The sequence below is a fragment of the Belonocnema kinseyi genome, chromosome 3, assembly GCF_010883055.1.
Source record: "Belonocnema kinseyi isolate 2016_QV_RU_SX_M_011 chromosome 3, B_treatae_v1, whole genome shotgun sequence".
Lineage (NCBI taxonomy): Eukaryota > Metazoa > Arthropoda > Insecta > Hymenoptera > Cynipidae > Belonocnema > Belonocnema kinseyi.
Window position 1 is genome coordinate 80,562,145 of NC_046659.1, and position 16,044 is coordinate 80,578,188.

Here is a 16,044-nt window from a genome sequence, read left to right on the forward strand (position 1 = left end):
GAAAAGTAACTTTTTTGTTTAAAAATTAAACTTTTTCTGGAGAGGCAATATATGTATTTGGAATTGAAATCACAAGCTTATCATATTGAATTCAATGTGGTACTTGTACGTTAATTTTATATAGATGAATTTATTTCTCTATTTTTGTGAAAAGACCCTATTTCGAGAGCTAGCATTTGGGCTGTGAATTCTATTAAAATTTGTTTTATTATAGGTATAGCCTTTTATGAAATGAAACCGAAGAAAAAAAGTTTTAATTTTAAAATAGCGTGACGTAGTTTTTGAAGGGTCCCGTATTTCAAAATTATTTTGATTGATTGTTTAAAAAAGAAACCTGGGAAACTGGGAAAAATCTTGGAGTTTGAAAACCAGACTTCTGTAGCAACCCTGTTTTAGAAAATTGGATACATCGAACATTAGGAACATTAAGGTTTAATTTGAAATCAGTAAATTTCCATGGCTGTTACGGAGTCGAAAAGTTGGTCTGAGTAAATTTAAAAAGTGCAGAAAGTTAGGGTGTTTTATTTTTAACCATTGTATGACCGCAGGCAAATAACAATTTTTCGCAAAGGCTTTATGACTATGAGAATATTCAATAATCTATTTTGTTGAAATTCCTACCTTATTTGCATTGATCCATTATTGCAGAAGATTTGTGTGCCAAAATTTAAAAACTGCATATAAAAAAATTCGGGGAATTTGCTTTAGCAACTCTGAATGACATTGAAATGAGATGTTGAAATAATGAGAAATTTCTTGTTTCAGAGTAAAAACAGCCCTAGCGCAGTTCTTCGACCCCTGAATTCAAAGCGTTTGCCGAACAGCGTTAGGTTTTGTACAATTGCTAGGATTAGCCATAATATTTTAAACTTCAACTTAACACTGTGATCCCGTGAACCCTAATTTCATTAAATTAGGCCTTGAAATTCGACTAAAAATCAAAGTAGGCCTTCTCAATTTTGCGTCGGAAGCAGAACGCAGGTCTTGATCGCTTTTGATTTCGAGACTCGTGCAATATGATGAATTCTTGTGCTTTCTTAAAATAAAAAATAAGAGAATAATCAGAAATCAGGCAAAATGGGGAAGTGAACAGTAGTAAATACATTTAAAAAATGTATCGTTGCACCGCTTCTTTTATTTTTGCTTTTAACCCCTTGTGGTTAATTTTACAGACACGACACGAAGCGTAATACAGTTTCTTAAAATCATGATTTCGATTATCCCGTAATTTTTAAATTTCAGCGGAACGTTTATACTCATTTGAAATGTACAAAGTAATTTCGTCGATATTTAAATGCAGGAGTATGAAAAAAAAACAAAAAGAAGGTTGTGATTCTTATCAGTTTTACACCTACAATCTTTGGTATAAAGTATTTATTATATTTATCTTTGGTATAAATTCTTTTCTAGTTGAAGAAATTGATAAAGGTTTACGTTTTTTTTCTTTGGAAGTACTTCTGGAATCATGAACATGGAATGTTTCTGGCAATACCAAATAAATATAGGAATGAAGTGTTTGATTATTCGAGAAGCACTTAATGGCAACTGTACTTGGACGTAAGATTATTCAAACATTCAAAAACCCTTCACTCTTGGGAAGCTGAACGCGACAAATCGAAAATTGGCAAGAATGAGGAGATAGATTTAGATTGAATTTGTCGCATTTTGTTCCCTTGTACCTAATCTTGTTCTCTGGCTTAAACAACATGATTACGAACAATCGTTTTCGAATTAATAGAGATTTTTTTCTTAAACTAAGCTGGAGCGTTATTCGCCTTCGAGAGATGATTCTCCAGTGAATTATTGGCAAGAGGATCCAATTCGGCAAACAAGTCCAACCAGGAATTGCCCTTCTGTTTTCCACTTTTACTTTTCTTCTGAAAGAAATTATTTTTATTATTAGGAATATTTTTTCTTCTTTTACTTTGTAGCATGCATCATTTTCAATTTGAGAAATTGGAAGAATTTAAAAAAGGAAAATCTATTTAAAAATTAAAGATTTTAAACCGCAAGACAATTGTAAACAAATTTAACATTTTTAACTAAAATCCTTCCAAAATAATTAAACTAATGTGAAAATTGCAATCTCTGGAAACAATGATAATTTAACAAAATAATTAAGGATCCCGCGGAAAAAAAGGAATTGGTTTAGGGTGAGGCTGAACCAACTTTATTTCAAATGAACTTTGCGACTGATCATGATCATAGTCTATAATACCACGAACATTTTATAAAGTGTCTACCCTACCTGGAGAACCTGGATTTGTCAACGAATTTTAATATATCTGGAAATGTCGGAATTTTTTCGAGAACGTGCTTAATTATTTTTTTAAATTGCAAAATATAGAATTTAATAACTATGATTCCTCAATAAATGTAGCTTTGTTACTTTATTTAACTATTTTGTTGAGAATTCGTGGGCGGGGGGGGGGGGGGGGGGGGGGGGGGGGGGGGGGGGGGTTAATTTTTCTAACTGAATATTTAAATATTCTAGTTTCGGTTTGATAATTTATAATTTTTAGGTGGAAATTTATGTATTTTGTTGAAAAAACATATTAGAAATTCATCTTTTTTGTTTAAAATTAATCTATTCCAGTTGAAAATGCTTAATTTTTCAGTTGAAAAAATCTAAAGTACTTGTTAATTCTATAAATAAATGCATGACTTTGTCATTTAACGCTCAAAACACTTTGTTCCTTCAGTAACACTGATACACAATTTGTCCACAATAAAAAAAACATTTAAAACTCTTTAATACCTGATAATAATTGTTAATTTTTGTAATACATTTAATAAACAAATACAGATTTTCCTCAATTTTCCACTGGCAGATTTAGTTTTTTTGCAAAAACAGACAGTACAATTTAAATTGTTTAAAGAAACGATTGTTTAGTCTTCATAAATGACGAAATCGCGGATTTCTTCTTAGATAAGGAGTCGACTTGTAAATTTTATAATTTTTTAAATTGTTTGTAAAGTATCGTAATCTGCCGGTTGAAATTTTACAAAAAAATTATTTGTTTACCAAATTTATGTAAACAATGAACAATTGTTATCAAATATTGACAAATTGTATACATTACGTATATCCGGAACAAAAAATTGATAAGTGAAGTCTCCAAGTATTTTTAATCTTGAAGTAGGACTTACACTCATTAATTTTTTAATATAAAAATAAGAAAATTATTTTTAATGTTGCAACCTACTGAATATTATTTTTAAGGGGTGTTCACTGATATGCTGTTTTGCATAAATATAAGTAGTTGCAAAAATATGAGACCATTTATAAAAAAATTTAATGTCAACTTTGTTTTTAAATATAAAATTAATAGAAAACAAATTCAAAAATTGTTTGGGAAGAATCATTTTGAAATTTAGTTGACATTATTTTTTTGTAATACTTAAATCGGATCAAAATTGAGACTAATTTGCCCAGAAATACTTTTTCTTTTAACGAAAGATATGAACTTTTAACTGGAATAATTAATCTTCAACCGAAAACAGGGAAATTTGCATCCTGAAAAGATTAATTTTGATTTCAACCTGTTCTTAAATGATTAGTTAAATTTTTTTGTATTTTAATTGTGATATCATTCAGTTAAGAATGCTTAAATCGAAAATACTTTAATATAAAAATTTACCATTTTATAGTTTTAATTTTTGATATAAAATTTTAATGTACAGAGTTTAAAATGCAGTTTCAAAGACTTATCCAATTAAACATTTTCTGTTGATCAACTGTGAATATGAATTAATTCATGATTTCTTAGATTGAATTGTATTTTAATATTTAAAAAGTAAGTAATTATTGATTTTACAAGACGATTCGGAATCAGTTCACAATTTTTAAATTGGCAGATTGTAACGTTAAAAATAAGCTGTTTCTATTGCAGTCTTATTAGTTAAACAAATCCAAACGCTCGATTGAAACTTTATAAACTATTTTCATTTCTCAAATAACTTCAAAATAATATATTCATAATTAAAGGTTTTTATTAAATTTCAAATATTATGTCAGTCTAAAATATTCCATTTTTAAACCCTTAAATTTGAAATTTTGTTAAATAATAAAAAGAATAATTACTTAATATTAGGAAATATCTAAATGTTCTTTCAAAATCAGTAATTATAAATTAAATATTCAAAACTAAACAAAAAAACTCAACTTTGAACGTTCTAATTTTAATTGTTATATTTAAAACAAAAACAATTCAATTTGTAAGTAAAATTTTTGAATTTCGATGTATAAATAACAATCCAATATATCTTCTTCTTAGAAAAAATTTGAGTAAGTTGGAGAGATATTTAGAAGTTTTGAAAAAATTCTTAATTAATTAAAAATTGGAAATGATTTCAAATAATTTAAACGAGTGTTTACGTGTATCAACAAAATCGGACTATTTGTGACTAAAATTCTGTGCAAATAGTCAACGGCGTAATTTAAAACCAAATATAGATTTTGACAAATACTTTAGAAGCTTTTTTAAAATGTTGAAAGGCTTCAGATGATTAAAAACATTTCCTAAGGAAATTTAAAATGATTTTTTGTTTTGAAAAATTAATTTTAAGGGAATATTCAAAAAGATTTGCAAATATTTACACCATTATGAAAAATGATTGTGAAATATTATAAAGAATTTTTTTAATTTTGCAGGATTAAAAAGAAAAGAAAATGTAAATGTTTCAAAATTTTGAAATAAAGTTTTGATGCATTTCAGGGATTTTAAAACTATTCAAAATAAAAATAATTTTAGTTGTAACTTAAGAAGTGTGCAGTTTCTAAAAAATTTATTCATTCAATTTTTTTAGCTTTAAAGTGATTAACATGATGTAATTTAAAAAAATTTAATTTATTGATTCTTCAATTTAGAGCATTTAAAATGATAACGTGGATTTTTATTTTTCGAACTGAATCTGAATCTTTGAACTCTATAATTTATAAAACTTTAATTTTTTTAATTTGGCAGTTCAACTGCATTTAATTTAAAATTGTTTTTATTACCTCAAATAGAACAATTTTTGCATTTAGAGTATGATTTTTAATATTTCATTGACTGTGAAAAATGTTTATGAACCTGGGGCCTTCTTCGTAAAAAAGTTACCATAGTTCCCATTGTTTTCAGGTGCTTTTGCGCGATGATCCCTATAATTACTTTTTTTCAATTTAAGATAAAAATCGATTTTTTCCAAAAAGGTACTTTTTCCTTTTTGTTCTTAAAATATCCGTCGGATTAATTGCCACAACCATTCGGAAAATCCCATATTAAATTTGGTTCAGCCCCACCGTGGGCCGCTTTATATTTTTTTCATTACTTACAGTATCACTCCTCGTTGGCGTCTTCTTCTGTTCAGTAGGAAGGCAAGCATCTCCCAAACTCTGTTTCAAAATTCCTGGTGGTAAAAATGTATCATCTCCAATGGAATCCCAATCAGTATTCGCACTGGGCCCACCATTTAGGATATCATTCAAAAGAGCAATGTTTTCAGAAGTTAATTGTTCAAGTGGTGGTTGTGGTTGATTTGGATTTTGATTCTGATTCAGAGGCGTTTGTGGAGTCAAGCACGGACTTGAGGGAAAGTCGAAACCCGCAGGGCCACTGAAGGAATCCATCGCCAAATCTAATTCAGCCAAACTCTTTTCAAGCTCAGAAACATTCTTACTTTTCTCCACCCTTTTTGCGGAATCTTTTTTTTCTGGGACTAGATTCGAGAAAAAGTCCTCGAACTCTTTGTCTGTCTGGGATTCGGAGGCCTGGGTGATTCCGTTTTTCAAAGTAGTGTCCAAATCAAGTTTTTCTGATTCAAGCACGTTTTGAGAAACATTTCCCAAGTCCAGAAGCTTTTCGTCGTGGTTTTTCTCGAACTTTGCTTCATCCATTTTAGCTTCTTGGGCTTCTTCCGCGCTGTCTTGGTAGTCTTCGAAGAATAATAATCTATTGTTTAACAAAAGATTTATTAGATATGAGGTGTCATAATATATATTATATATAGATTAGTAAATTTGAGATTGTATTGAGAAAGGCGCACTTGTCTTTATCATCGATATCATCGTCTCCACCAGTTTCTTTTGCCAATTGTGTAGAAGTCTCTGCGAGTTCTCGCACAACCATGAAATCGTATCGCTGGTATCCCTTGAAACTATTGGCTATTGTTGAATAAGCTTGGGTGGACTTTTTAGTGAAATTCAGAAGGGTACTTTGGTATAAAACCAAAGCGTGACTGTACATATTGCAACGAGCTGCTGCTAGAAGGTCTACTTTTTGAAGGCAATCAAGGGTCAAATTGTCAAAAGAAGTTTTCCCTCTGCAAGAAAGAGATTACTGCTTAATGTCTAAGATGATTGGTTTCATGGGAATGTTAGGATGGGCGAGAAAATTCATTTTAAAAATTCTCTTACTTTTCCGTCACCAATTTTTATTTTCTTTGGCCATTAATATGCAAAGAGCAAAATTTTTATTTTGTGGAATTTTTAATATACTCTTTTCTAAATGGAATGCAATAATTTCAAATTAAATTTTACAACTAAAATTTATTTATTTCAATAAAAAAAGATCACTTTTGTACAATAAAAGATGAATTTTCAAACAAAAAAGATTAAACTTCAACCAAAAACAGTTTTGTTTCACCAAATAATTAAATTTGGTAGAAGACACTCGAATTTTCAAACAAAAATGTGGATTTTCAATCCAAATAGACAAATTTTCCACAAAAAAATTGAATCTTCGACCATGAAAGATGACTTTTAAATAAAAAACTTAAGTTTTCAACAAAATTATTACATTTTTCACTAATTTATTAATTTTATAACCAAATATTGAAATTTTCTACCTGCAAAGATGAATTTTTAAGCAAATAGTTGAATTTTCAAACAAAAAAGACAAAGCTTCAACCAAAACATAAATATTAAAAAAAAAAATGTAATATTAATCAACTATTTAATAAACAAAAAATTTTATATTTCAAATAAACAAAAACACGAATTTTTGACACAGTTGCATTTATAACCTGAAATATTAACGAAGGAGATTAGTTTCCTACCAAAATAGAAGAATTTTAAACTAGAAAAATCAATTTTCAACAAAAAAATGAATTCTCGACGAAAAATATAATACGCAATTTATATTAAAAAAAAAGAATTTTCAATAAGATAGTTAAAATGTCAATTAAAAAGATAAATTTTCAACCAAAAAGGCGAATCTTCTCGAAAATAGTTAAAGTTTCAACAAATTAGTTTAATTTTCAACCAAAAGATGAATTTTCAACTAAAATGATTAACCCTCAATCAAAAACAGTGGAATTTGCACGCCAAAAAGTTGAATGTTCAACAAAAGGATGAGTTTTCAACAAAAAACATAATAGTTAAAATTTCCATAAAAACGACAAATTTTCAACAAAACAGTGAAATTCTTAATCTACAACAATGCATTGTGAACCAACAAGAAACCTTTTCAACAAAAAAGAAGTATTTTCTACCAAAACGGACGAATTTTGAGCAAAATACATGAATTTTTAAAGTAATGGTTTTATTTTTTAAGTAAAAAAGGTCAATTCTTTAACCGAAAACGGAGAAGTGAAGTTTTCAGTAAAAAATTGATTTTTAAACAAAAAATTATTTTCAACTAAGCAGTCAATTTTCCAACAGAGATGCATTTTCAACTAAAATTATGAATCTGCAACCAAAAAATGAAATTATAACAAAACAGTTCAACTTTTGACCAAAAAAGACAAATTTTTTGAACCAAAAAGAGGAATTTTTCACAAAACAGTTGAATTTTCAACCCTGAAATATTAATTTATAACCAAAGAGACGAATATTCAACAAAATAATTTTATTTTCAACCAAAGCAATAGATTTTCAACTAAAATGATTAATCTTAAAAAAAAATTAATTTCGAACTCAGTTGTAAATCAACTTTCAACCCAGAAGTTGAATTTAAAAAAAAACTATCGAATATTCAACAAAATAGTTTTATTTTCAACCAAAGCGATAGATTTTCAACTAAAATGATTAATCTTAAAAAAAATTAATTTCGAACCCATTGTAAATCAACTTTCAACCCAGAAGTTGAATTTAAAAAAAAACTATCTAACAAATGTTGAATAAATTAAGATTTTCAACGCAAGAAAAAATAGGACTTTTCTGTAAAACAGTTTTTTTAACCCTAAATTATGAATTTTCAACAAGAAAGTTAATTTTTGATCAAACAGTTGCATTTTTAACCAAAAAAAGAGGAAATTTCTACCCAGAAGATTAATTTTAAAAAATACGAATTTTCAACAAAGCAGTTAAATTTTCAATCCCAAAAAGTTTAATTTCCTACAAAAAAATGAATTTTCAACTGAAAAATATATATAAGAATTGATATTTCCAACAAAAAAAGAAGTAAAGAATTTTCAACAAAATAGTTAAATAGTCAAGAAAAGAAATATATTTTCAACAAAATAATAAAATTATCAACCAAAAAATTAATTGTTAACAAAGTTGTTCAACCTATAACCAAAAACGATCAGGTTTCAACGAAAAAGAAGAATTTTTTATGAAATAGATCATTTTTTAAGTAGAAAATATCAATTTTCTACCAAAAACGACTCATTTTCTACAAAAGAGTTTAATTTTCGAAGTGCTTGATTAATCCTTAAATAAAAAATAAATTGATTTCGAACAAAGTAGTTCAAATTTCAACCAAGAAGTTGGATTTTTCAACAAAAAAAAAAGACAAATTGTCAAGAAACAAAGATTTTTCAGTCAAGAAAGAAAAAATATTCATCTAAATTGTCGAACTTTCTAACCAAAAGACGAATTTTCTTTAAAACAGTTAAATTTTCAACTCAAAATTACGAATTTTCAACCAAAGAGGATGACTTTTGAACAAAATTATTATGTTTGTAACCAAATAATACAATTTTAAACACAAAATGTAATCGCCAGGAAGAAGAAACTAACAAAAACAATGAAAATACAAGATAAATAAATTACTAGAAGGAATTTTGTATCAAGATGGCCACACAGTTAATTTTCAAAATTTCCTGACAAATATTTTATTTTCTTGAACATTAATATTTAAAGAGCAGAATTTTGATCTTGTAACATTTCTAACATAGAATCTCTTATAAAAATGGTAAATCAACTTCAAATTTAAATTAAAAAATGTATTATCCTTGACAGCTATTTGAATATTCGTATAGGTGGCCACCCTGTCATTTTTACAATGTGAGGGGGGGGGGGGGGGAATAAAAAATACCCTACCTCCTCACACGAGTTTGAACTTTTCTGAACTTTTCTAACTGCTTGCTGGTATCTGGGTCCAATTCCTGGGAAATATTTTTCATCCAATTGAGTGCGGCACGATATTCCGTTCTCGCTTTTTCTAAAGCCTGGACGTTTTGCAATGTATCTTCGATTGCTCTTTGTCGAAATGTTTCAACCTCTTGATAAAGTCGAACCAAAGGAGCACGAAGTGCAAGACGTTGCTGTCCAGAATATGAAAGTGATTTCCCAACTGCTGACATCATTTTTCCTGCTCTTGTTTTATCTTGTTTTCCAGCTTCTTTCAAAAATCGACCCATCGAGTTTTCTTCTTGGGCCAGATCTGGAAAAATGGTCTTATTAAATAAATGGAAGATTATAATACAGGGCGTCCAGCGATTCTTCGAAATAAAGTTCAACGTCTTTTCCAGGTTATTCAGGTCAAGAAATCAATTTTTTCCAGGTCTACTTTTTTTTCATCAAATAATTAAATAAAATATTGTTATACATGAACAAAATTGAGCTATTTCATTTTTTATTGGATAGCAATTAAGAAAGAATGCCGAATCATAAATAGGCAGATTTTTAATCTTTTGCAAACATTTCTTTGAAATTATTAAAATCTTTTGAAATATCCTTAACAATTCTTTGAAATCTTTGTGAAATATTTTGAAATTTTCAAAAAACATTTTGAAATCTTCAAAAAACATTTTGAAATCGTTTAAAATCTTTGAAATGTTTTAAGATCTTTGAAATCTTGGAACATATTGAAATATTGTTAAATCCTTAAGAATTCTTTAAAACATTTGTGAAATTTTTTTGCAATATTTTGTATTCGTTTAAAACTATTCAAATATTTAAAATCTTTGTGAAATGTTCCACAAAATTTTTTTAATCGTTTAAAATCTTTGAAATCTGGTGCACCTATTTGTGTATATATCCCTTGTTGAAATCTTTAATATTCTTCAAATCTTTTGAAATCCTCAACAATTCTTTCAAATCTTATGAAATCTTCCAACAAAATTTTGAAATCATTTTAAATATTTGAAATGTTTTGAAATCTTTTGATACCTCCTAACAAAATTGAAATTGTTTAAAATCTTTGAAATGTTTTAAGATCTTTGAAATATTGGAACTTATTGAAATCTTTTTAAGTCCTTAAGAATTCTTTAAAATATTTGAGAAATCTTTTTGCAATATTTTTTATTTGTTTAAAACCATTGAAATATTTAAAAACTTTGTGAAATCTTTTGAAATGTTCGACAACAATTTTTTAATCGTTTAAAACCTTTGAAATCCGGTGTACATATGTTTGTACATATCCCTTGTTAAAGTCTTTAATATTCTTAAAATCTTTTTAAATTCTTAACAATTCTTTGGAATCTTTATAAAATATTTTCAAATCTTCTGTATTCGTTTAAAATCATACAGATATTAAAAATTTGTGTGAAATCTTATGAAATCTTCCAAGAAAATTTTGAATTTATGTTAAACCCTTGAAATGTTTTGAAATCTTTATGAATTTTTTATGATATCTTTGAAACTTTTGTAAAATGTTTTGATATCTCCTAAAAAAATTTAAATTGTTTAAAATCTTTAAAATTTTTTGAAATCTTAGAAATATATTTCACAGTACACTTTTTAAAATCTTTGAAATCCTTGAAATCTTTCAAGTTTAAATTTTGTGTACACGCCTTTTTTAAATTTTTGAAATCTTTTCAAGTATTTGTGAAATCTTTCTTAAATCTTTGTTTGTAAAATCTTTTTTATTCTTTGAAATAATTTAAATTTTTGAAATATTTGAAGATCTTTTTAAATGTCCTGAAATTTTTTGAAATTCTTTAGAATCATTGAAATGTTTTGGAAATATTTGGAATCTGCTGTAATATACCCTTTTTCAATCTTTAAAATCTTTAAATTTTAAAAATATTTGTAACATTGTTGTGATATCGTTATTGAAATCTGATGTGCACGTCTTTTTTAAATCATTGCCATTCGTAAATCTTTGTGAAATATCAAAAATATTTGAAATATTTTGAAACTTTCTATAGCCATAACTCATTTTAATTTTGAAAAAAAAAACGGAATTGACATCGAGTTTTTCAGCTAATAATTTTTATCATTTGTAAATTGAATATCACAACAAAATTTATACTTCAATATTCTATATTAGCGGAGAAGAAATTAAAAACTTATAGAATTATTCACGATATTAAAGTCTGTTCTTTGCAATTTATAAAATAATTAGTATAGTGTACAAAAATTGCATTAGAACCTATTTATTTATTCTGCAATAAACAAAAGATAAATTATATCTTTATGAATAAAAAACTTTTCATTAGCAAGATTTTTTCTAAACGAGATGTTTCTTTCATAATAGACTAAATATTTTATTCATTAGGGAAATGTTTTTAATGTGAACTTACTGCATAATCGCTCTTGATATTTATCTATGACTCTTTGTAAAAATGCACAGGATTCTTGAATACTACGAAACAATGCGAGTTTGGCATCCAATTCTGCGTCTGACGAAACTATACATTCATCCTCCTTTTTCCCGAGTTTTCGAGAGAGTGTTTGTTTTGTCACCCAGTATTGGTGTTGCATCTTAGTTATAGCTGAATCGTCCATATTGGACCGCTGAACCCATCGATCAAAGGAATTTCCTGACATTCCGGGCATTCCTGAGCCTCCCCTATCACTAAAATGTAAATTTAAGCATTTTAATTAACTAGTTTTATTTCATCATTTTTTTTCAATACTAATCTAAGTTGTCAGACTTCAAAAGATGAAAATTTAGATTTTAAAATAGATATTCCCTTAATTATTGTGATTACTTAAACTGATTTAAATATTGCCTAAAATGCAGTATCTACGTGCACGAAACAAAACCGCAATTTTTACCAAAATGTCAACACAAATATTCCCCCTTGCAGGTCAATTTTAAATATTAAAAACTGAACTATCCAAAAAAGAGCATATCAAAATTAAATAAATTTAAATTATAAAAATAGATTAATTTGTAATTCTATTCTTTTTTTAATTCAACAATTTTTACTTGTAACACTTGAAAATTAAGAACTCTTAAATTTTAAAAGATTTACAATTTAAAGTTCTGCAATTTTGAAGAGTTACAATTTTAAATTCTTGAATTTTGAAAAATGAAAAATTATTTAATGTTCAGAATTCATATTTTAAATGTATGTAATTTGGAACATTTTTTGGAATGGTTTAATTTTGAAGATTTACAATTAAAAACTCTTTAATTTCAAAGAGGTACAATTAGAAGTTCTTAAATTTTGATGATGTTGAAAGTTTTCAATTAAAAATTATGCAATTTGGAAGATTTATAATTTAAAACTCTTTGACTGTCGATCTAAAAATCATTAAAATGATCAGAATTTAAGATTTTTTATTTGTACATTATTAAAATTGAAGAATTTCTGATTGCAAACCGTTAATGTTAAAGAATTTTCCAGTTTAACTCTTCAAAATTTTAGAACTTTAAATTGTAAATATTTAACACTGAAGTTTTTAATTTTGAAAATCTACAATAAAAAATTATGCAAGTTTTAAGCTGAACAATTCTGTGATTTTGACGATTTACATTCACAACTTCTTTAATTTTTAAGATTTAGAATTGAAAACTTGACTTTTGATCTTCAAAACCATTACAATTTTAGAATTTTCATTCACATATATTTAAAATAAAAGAGTTTTTAATTGTATTGTAACTCTTTATGATTGAACTGTTCCAAAAATATGTTGCGAATTACATTCCTTTAAAATATAAATCTTGAAAATGAAATAATTGGTAATTCTATTTTGAAAATACAAGAATTTTAATTTAATTCCAATGAAAGGTTAAGAAAACAATTTTTATACCTTCAAAATGTTACATACAAATGTTATACCTACAAAAAATAGGGCTTTAACAAATTAGTTAATTTTTCAACCAAATAGTTGAATTTTCCAGAAAAAGCCGAAATTTTCAAGTAAACAAAAATTTCTACAAAACAACTTAAATTTCAACTAAAAAAGAGCAATTTTCAAACAAAAATGGAATTGTTCAAATTTTCAGTTTAAAAATAGCGTTTTAACACACACAAAAAAAACACAATTTTAAACCAGTTGAATTAAAAAAAATTCAACAAAAAAAATTAATTTTTTACCCAAAAAAGAAACTTTGCAATAATAAAGATAAGTTTTCAAGCCAAAAATACTAACTACAAAGCAGTTATATTTCCAAGCCAATACTGCTAATATAACTTATACTACTAATGTAAATTTTCAATAAAAAATCTATAACTCAAAAAATGAATTTTTTTAAAGTAGTTCAACTTCATTTTTCAATCAAAAATGATAAATTCTCAACGAAATATTTAATAGTTGATATTTTGACCAAAAAATATTTTGATTTGAAATCAACATCAGTCGAATTCAACAAAAAAGGCGATTTAAAAAAATTGTTGAATTTTCAACTAAAAAAAGATCCATTTTTCAACCAAAAATTGAATAGCTACATTTTTAGTTAAGTCAATTTTCAATGAAAAAAAACAAACGATTTTTCATCAAAATATTTAAATTTTCAACCAAAAAGGTCCTTTTTCAACTAAAATGAGGATTTCTTAACAAACAAAAAATATAAAAAAAGTTTAATTTAAAACTACATAGTTAAAATACAAAAAATGCATTCTTAAAAAGTATTTCAACTTTATTTTTCAGACAAAAAGATGTATTCTCATCGAAAAATGTAATAGTTGCTATTATAACCAAAAAATATTTTAATTCTTAATAAAAAATCAATCTAATTTAAACAAAAAGACGAATTATTAAAGAAACACGTAATAGTTGATATTTCAACCAACAAGTATTTTAATTCTCAATAAAAACAGTTAAATTCAAATAAAAAAGACCAATTTTTAACGAAACATGTAATTGTAGTTGATTTTTCAACCAAAAACTATTTTATTTTGACAACAAAAACAGTTGAATTCAATAGAATAAAAAAGTTAAATTTTCAACTACAATGATGAATTATTGACAAAAAAAAGTAAATTTTGAACAAGAGTTCAACATTTTACGAAATAGTTAAATTTTTAACTAACAATATGCTATTTAAGTGGCGAATTATCATAAAAATTCAGGAATTTTGAACCAAATAGTTTTGTCTTTAACCAAACATTGAGTTTTCGAATAAAAAAAGATAAATTTACATTCAAAACTTCAATATTTACATTTTCAGTAAAAAAAAATGAATTCTCAAAAAACAAAACAAAAATGAAATTGTAATTTTATATTTTCTAAAGAACAAGTTAAAGTTGTGTAATCTGGATGATTTACTTTCGAAATTTCTTCAATTCGAAAGATTTAGAATGGAAAACTTGACTTTTGATCATCAAAATCATCATAATTCAAAAATTTTTATTGATACATTTTTAAAATCGAAGGTTTTTCAATTATAAATCTTCAAAATTGAAGTATTAAAAAAATTCAAAACTAAATTGTTTTGAATTAGATTGCAGAATGTCTTTTAAGAATACCTTGTTATGATATAAAATCCCACAATAACTTATTAATTTCTTTTCATGCTAATCCATGAATATATAAAATCTTATATTTAAATGAAAGTTACAGATTACTGAAAGCCGATTAAAATTAAAATTATATAAAAGGCGATGTAGCTATTTTACTATTTATTTTATTTATGATTATCAATTATATTTTATATGTTAATTTTTAAATATTGAATGACATATGCCATGAAATAATTGATGCTATTAAGATACTTTACCATGAAAATACGCTAGCAATAGTCAAACAAAACTTAAGAACCGATTGTTATACCTACAAAATAAAAAATAAATCCTTTGAATGTATTGTCGTAAGATAAAAGAATGCTAGAATTTGATAACATTCGTGTCGTAAAAGACAAATGGCATTGAAACTGCGAGTGTCGTGCCTTATCATTTATTTGATAAGTTTTATGCTAGATTTGGACTGCAGGTCTAGTGAAATCAGTATTGAAAAGATGTTTGTTATATAAATATATTTTTATTTAGAAAAAAATATGAGAAAATACTTACTATGCATTCATCTTGAAAATATCGATTTTGTTGTTTTCAGCGGCTATCAAAATATTTATGTCAAATGTCAAAAATGAATCGTTTACTCGTTTGACGTTTCATTTTGGCAGATCGGACGTAGTAGCCATGTTGGAAATAGCAGTCGACAAGAAAACAGACGACCACAAATCCATGGCGCGAATAGTTTGTAATAAATCCACTAGGTGAAATAATTTTGAAATTAAAAAAAAAATGTTCGCAGATAATTTATTTTTAAACTTTGAAGCGGTTTTTTTATTTTTATTGTTAATTAACTAATAATTGTGGCATAAATATGGGCTAAAAACTATTATTTAATTAAGATTATTATCTCTATTTTGAATTGGCGCCTACGGTGCGCCACCTTTATTTAGCTTCTCTAACGACAAGGGAGCTCACTTGTCGCCAGGTAGCGCTAACTGTTATTGTCAAGGTTCCTCGAAAATTCAAATTTAATAAATCTAAAATTGCTTTTTTATCAATGTTATTCATAAAATTTTATAGTTTATTCATAAAACAAAGTAAAAGTCTAGATCATTTAGTTTTAAAAGAAAAAAAATAATATTTTAGTTACGAGTCAGTTTTACTTTTGTTGTTCTTCATTTCACAAACATAATATTATTGTCTACCCTACTCAAAGAAATCTTTGAGTTTTCTTTAGCGAAATAACCTGGCCCATTTGAATCTATAAAC

General features: G+C 26.3%; 2 protein-coding genes across 4 annotated transcripts in view; one reads left to right on the plus strand and one right to left on the minus strand.

The window, feature by feature from the left end:
• Positions 1-1,541, plus strand: part of LOC117168818 (armadillo repeat-containing protein 8-like) — a 22,048-nt gene extending 20,507 nt beyond the window's left edge. For both annotated transcript variants that reach the window (XM_033354657.1, XM_033354659.1), the window contains one exon: positions 766-1,541. In XM_033354657.1, the coding sequence (XP_033210548.1) occupies positions 766-802 (37 nt within the window). In that variant the 3' untranslated portion in view covers positions 803-1,541. The remainder of the gene's footprint in view (positions 1-765) is intronic.
• On the minus strand, positions 1,116-15,465 carry LOC117168819 (islet cell autoantigen 1). Of its 2 annotated transcripts, none has more exons than XM_033354661.1 (6): positions 15,334-15,465; positions 11,674-11,948; positions 9,248-9,590; positions 6,028-6,303; positions 5,318-5,933; positions 1,116-1,874 (listed from the first exon to the last, which is right to left on the minus strand). In XM_033354661.1, the coding sequence occupies exons 1-6, from the start codon at positions 15,342-15,344 to the stop codon at positions 1,755-1,757; spliced, it is 1,641 nt and encodes a 546-aa protein (XP_033210552.1). In that variant the 5' UTR covers positions 15,345-15,465; the 3' UTR covers positions 1,116-1,754. The 2 variants fall into 2 exon arrangements, with proteins under 2 accessions (XP_033210552.1, XP_033210551.1); XM_033354660.1 differs by having other exon boundaries at positions 1,116-1,877.
• Positions 15,466-16,044: the final 579 nt, after the last annotated feature.

What these genes read in the sequence shown, in the direction of transcription:
- LOC117168819 (XM_033354660.1), bottom strand. An exon ending in ATATCAAGAGCGATTATGCA is followed by an intron (nt 9,591 to 11,673) that starts GTAAGTTCACAT and finishes CCATTTTTCCAG; the next exon opens with ATCTGGCCCAAGAAGAAAAC. An exon ending in GTTCAAACTCGTGTGAGGAG is followed by an intron (nt 6,304 to 9,247) that starts GTAGGGTATTTT and finishes TCTTTCTTGCAG; the next exon opens with AGGGAAAACTTCTTTTGACA.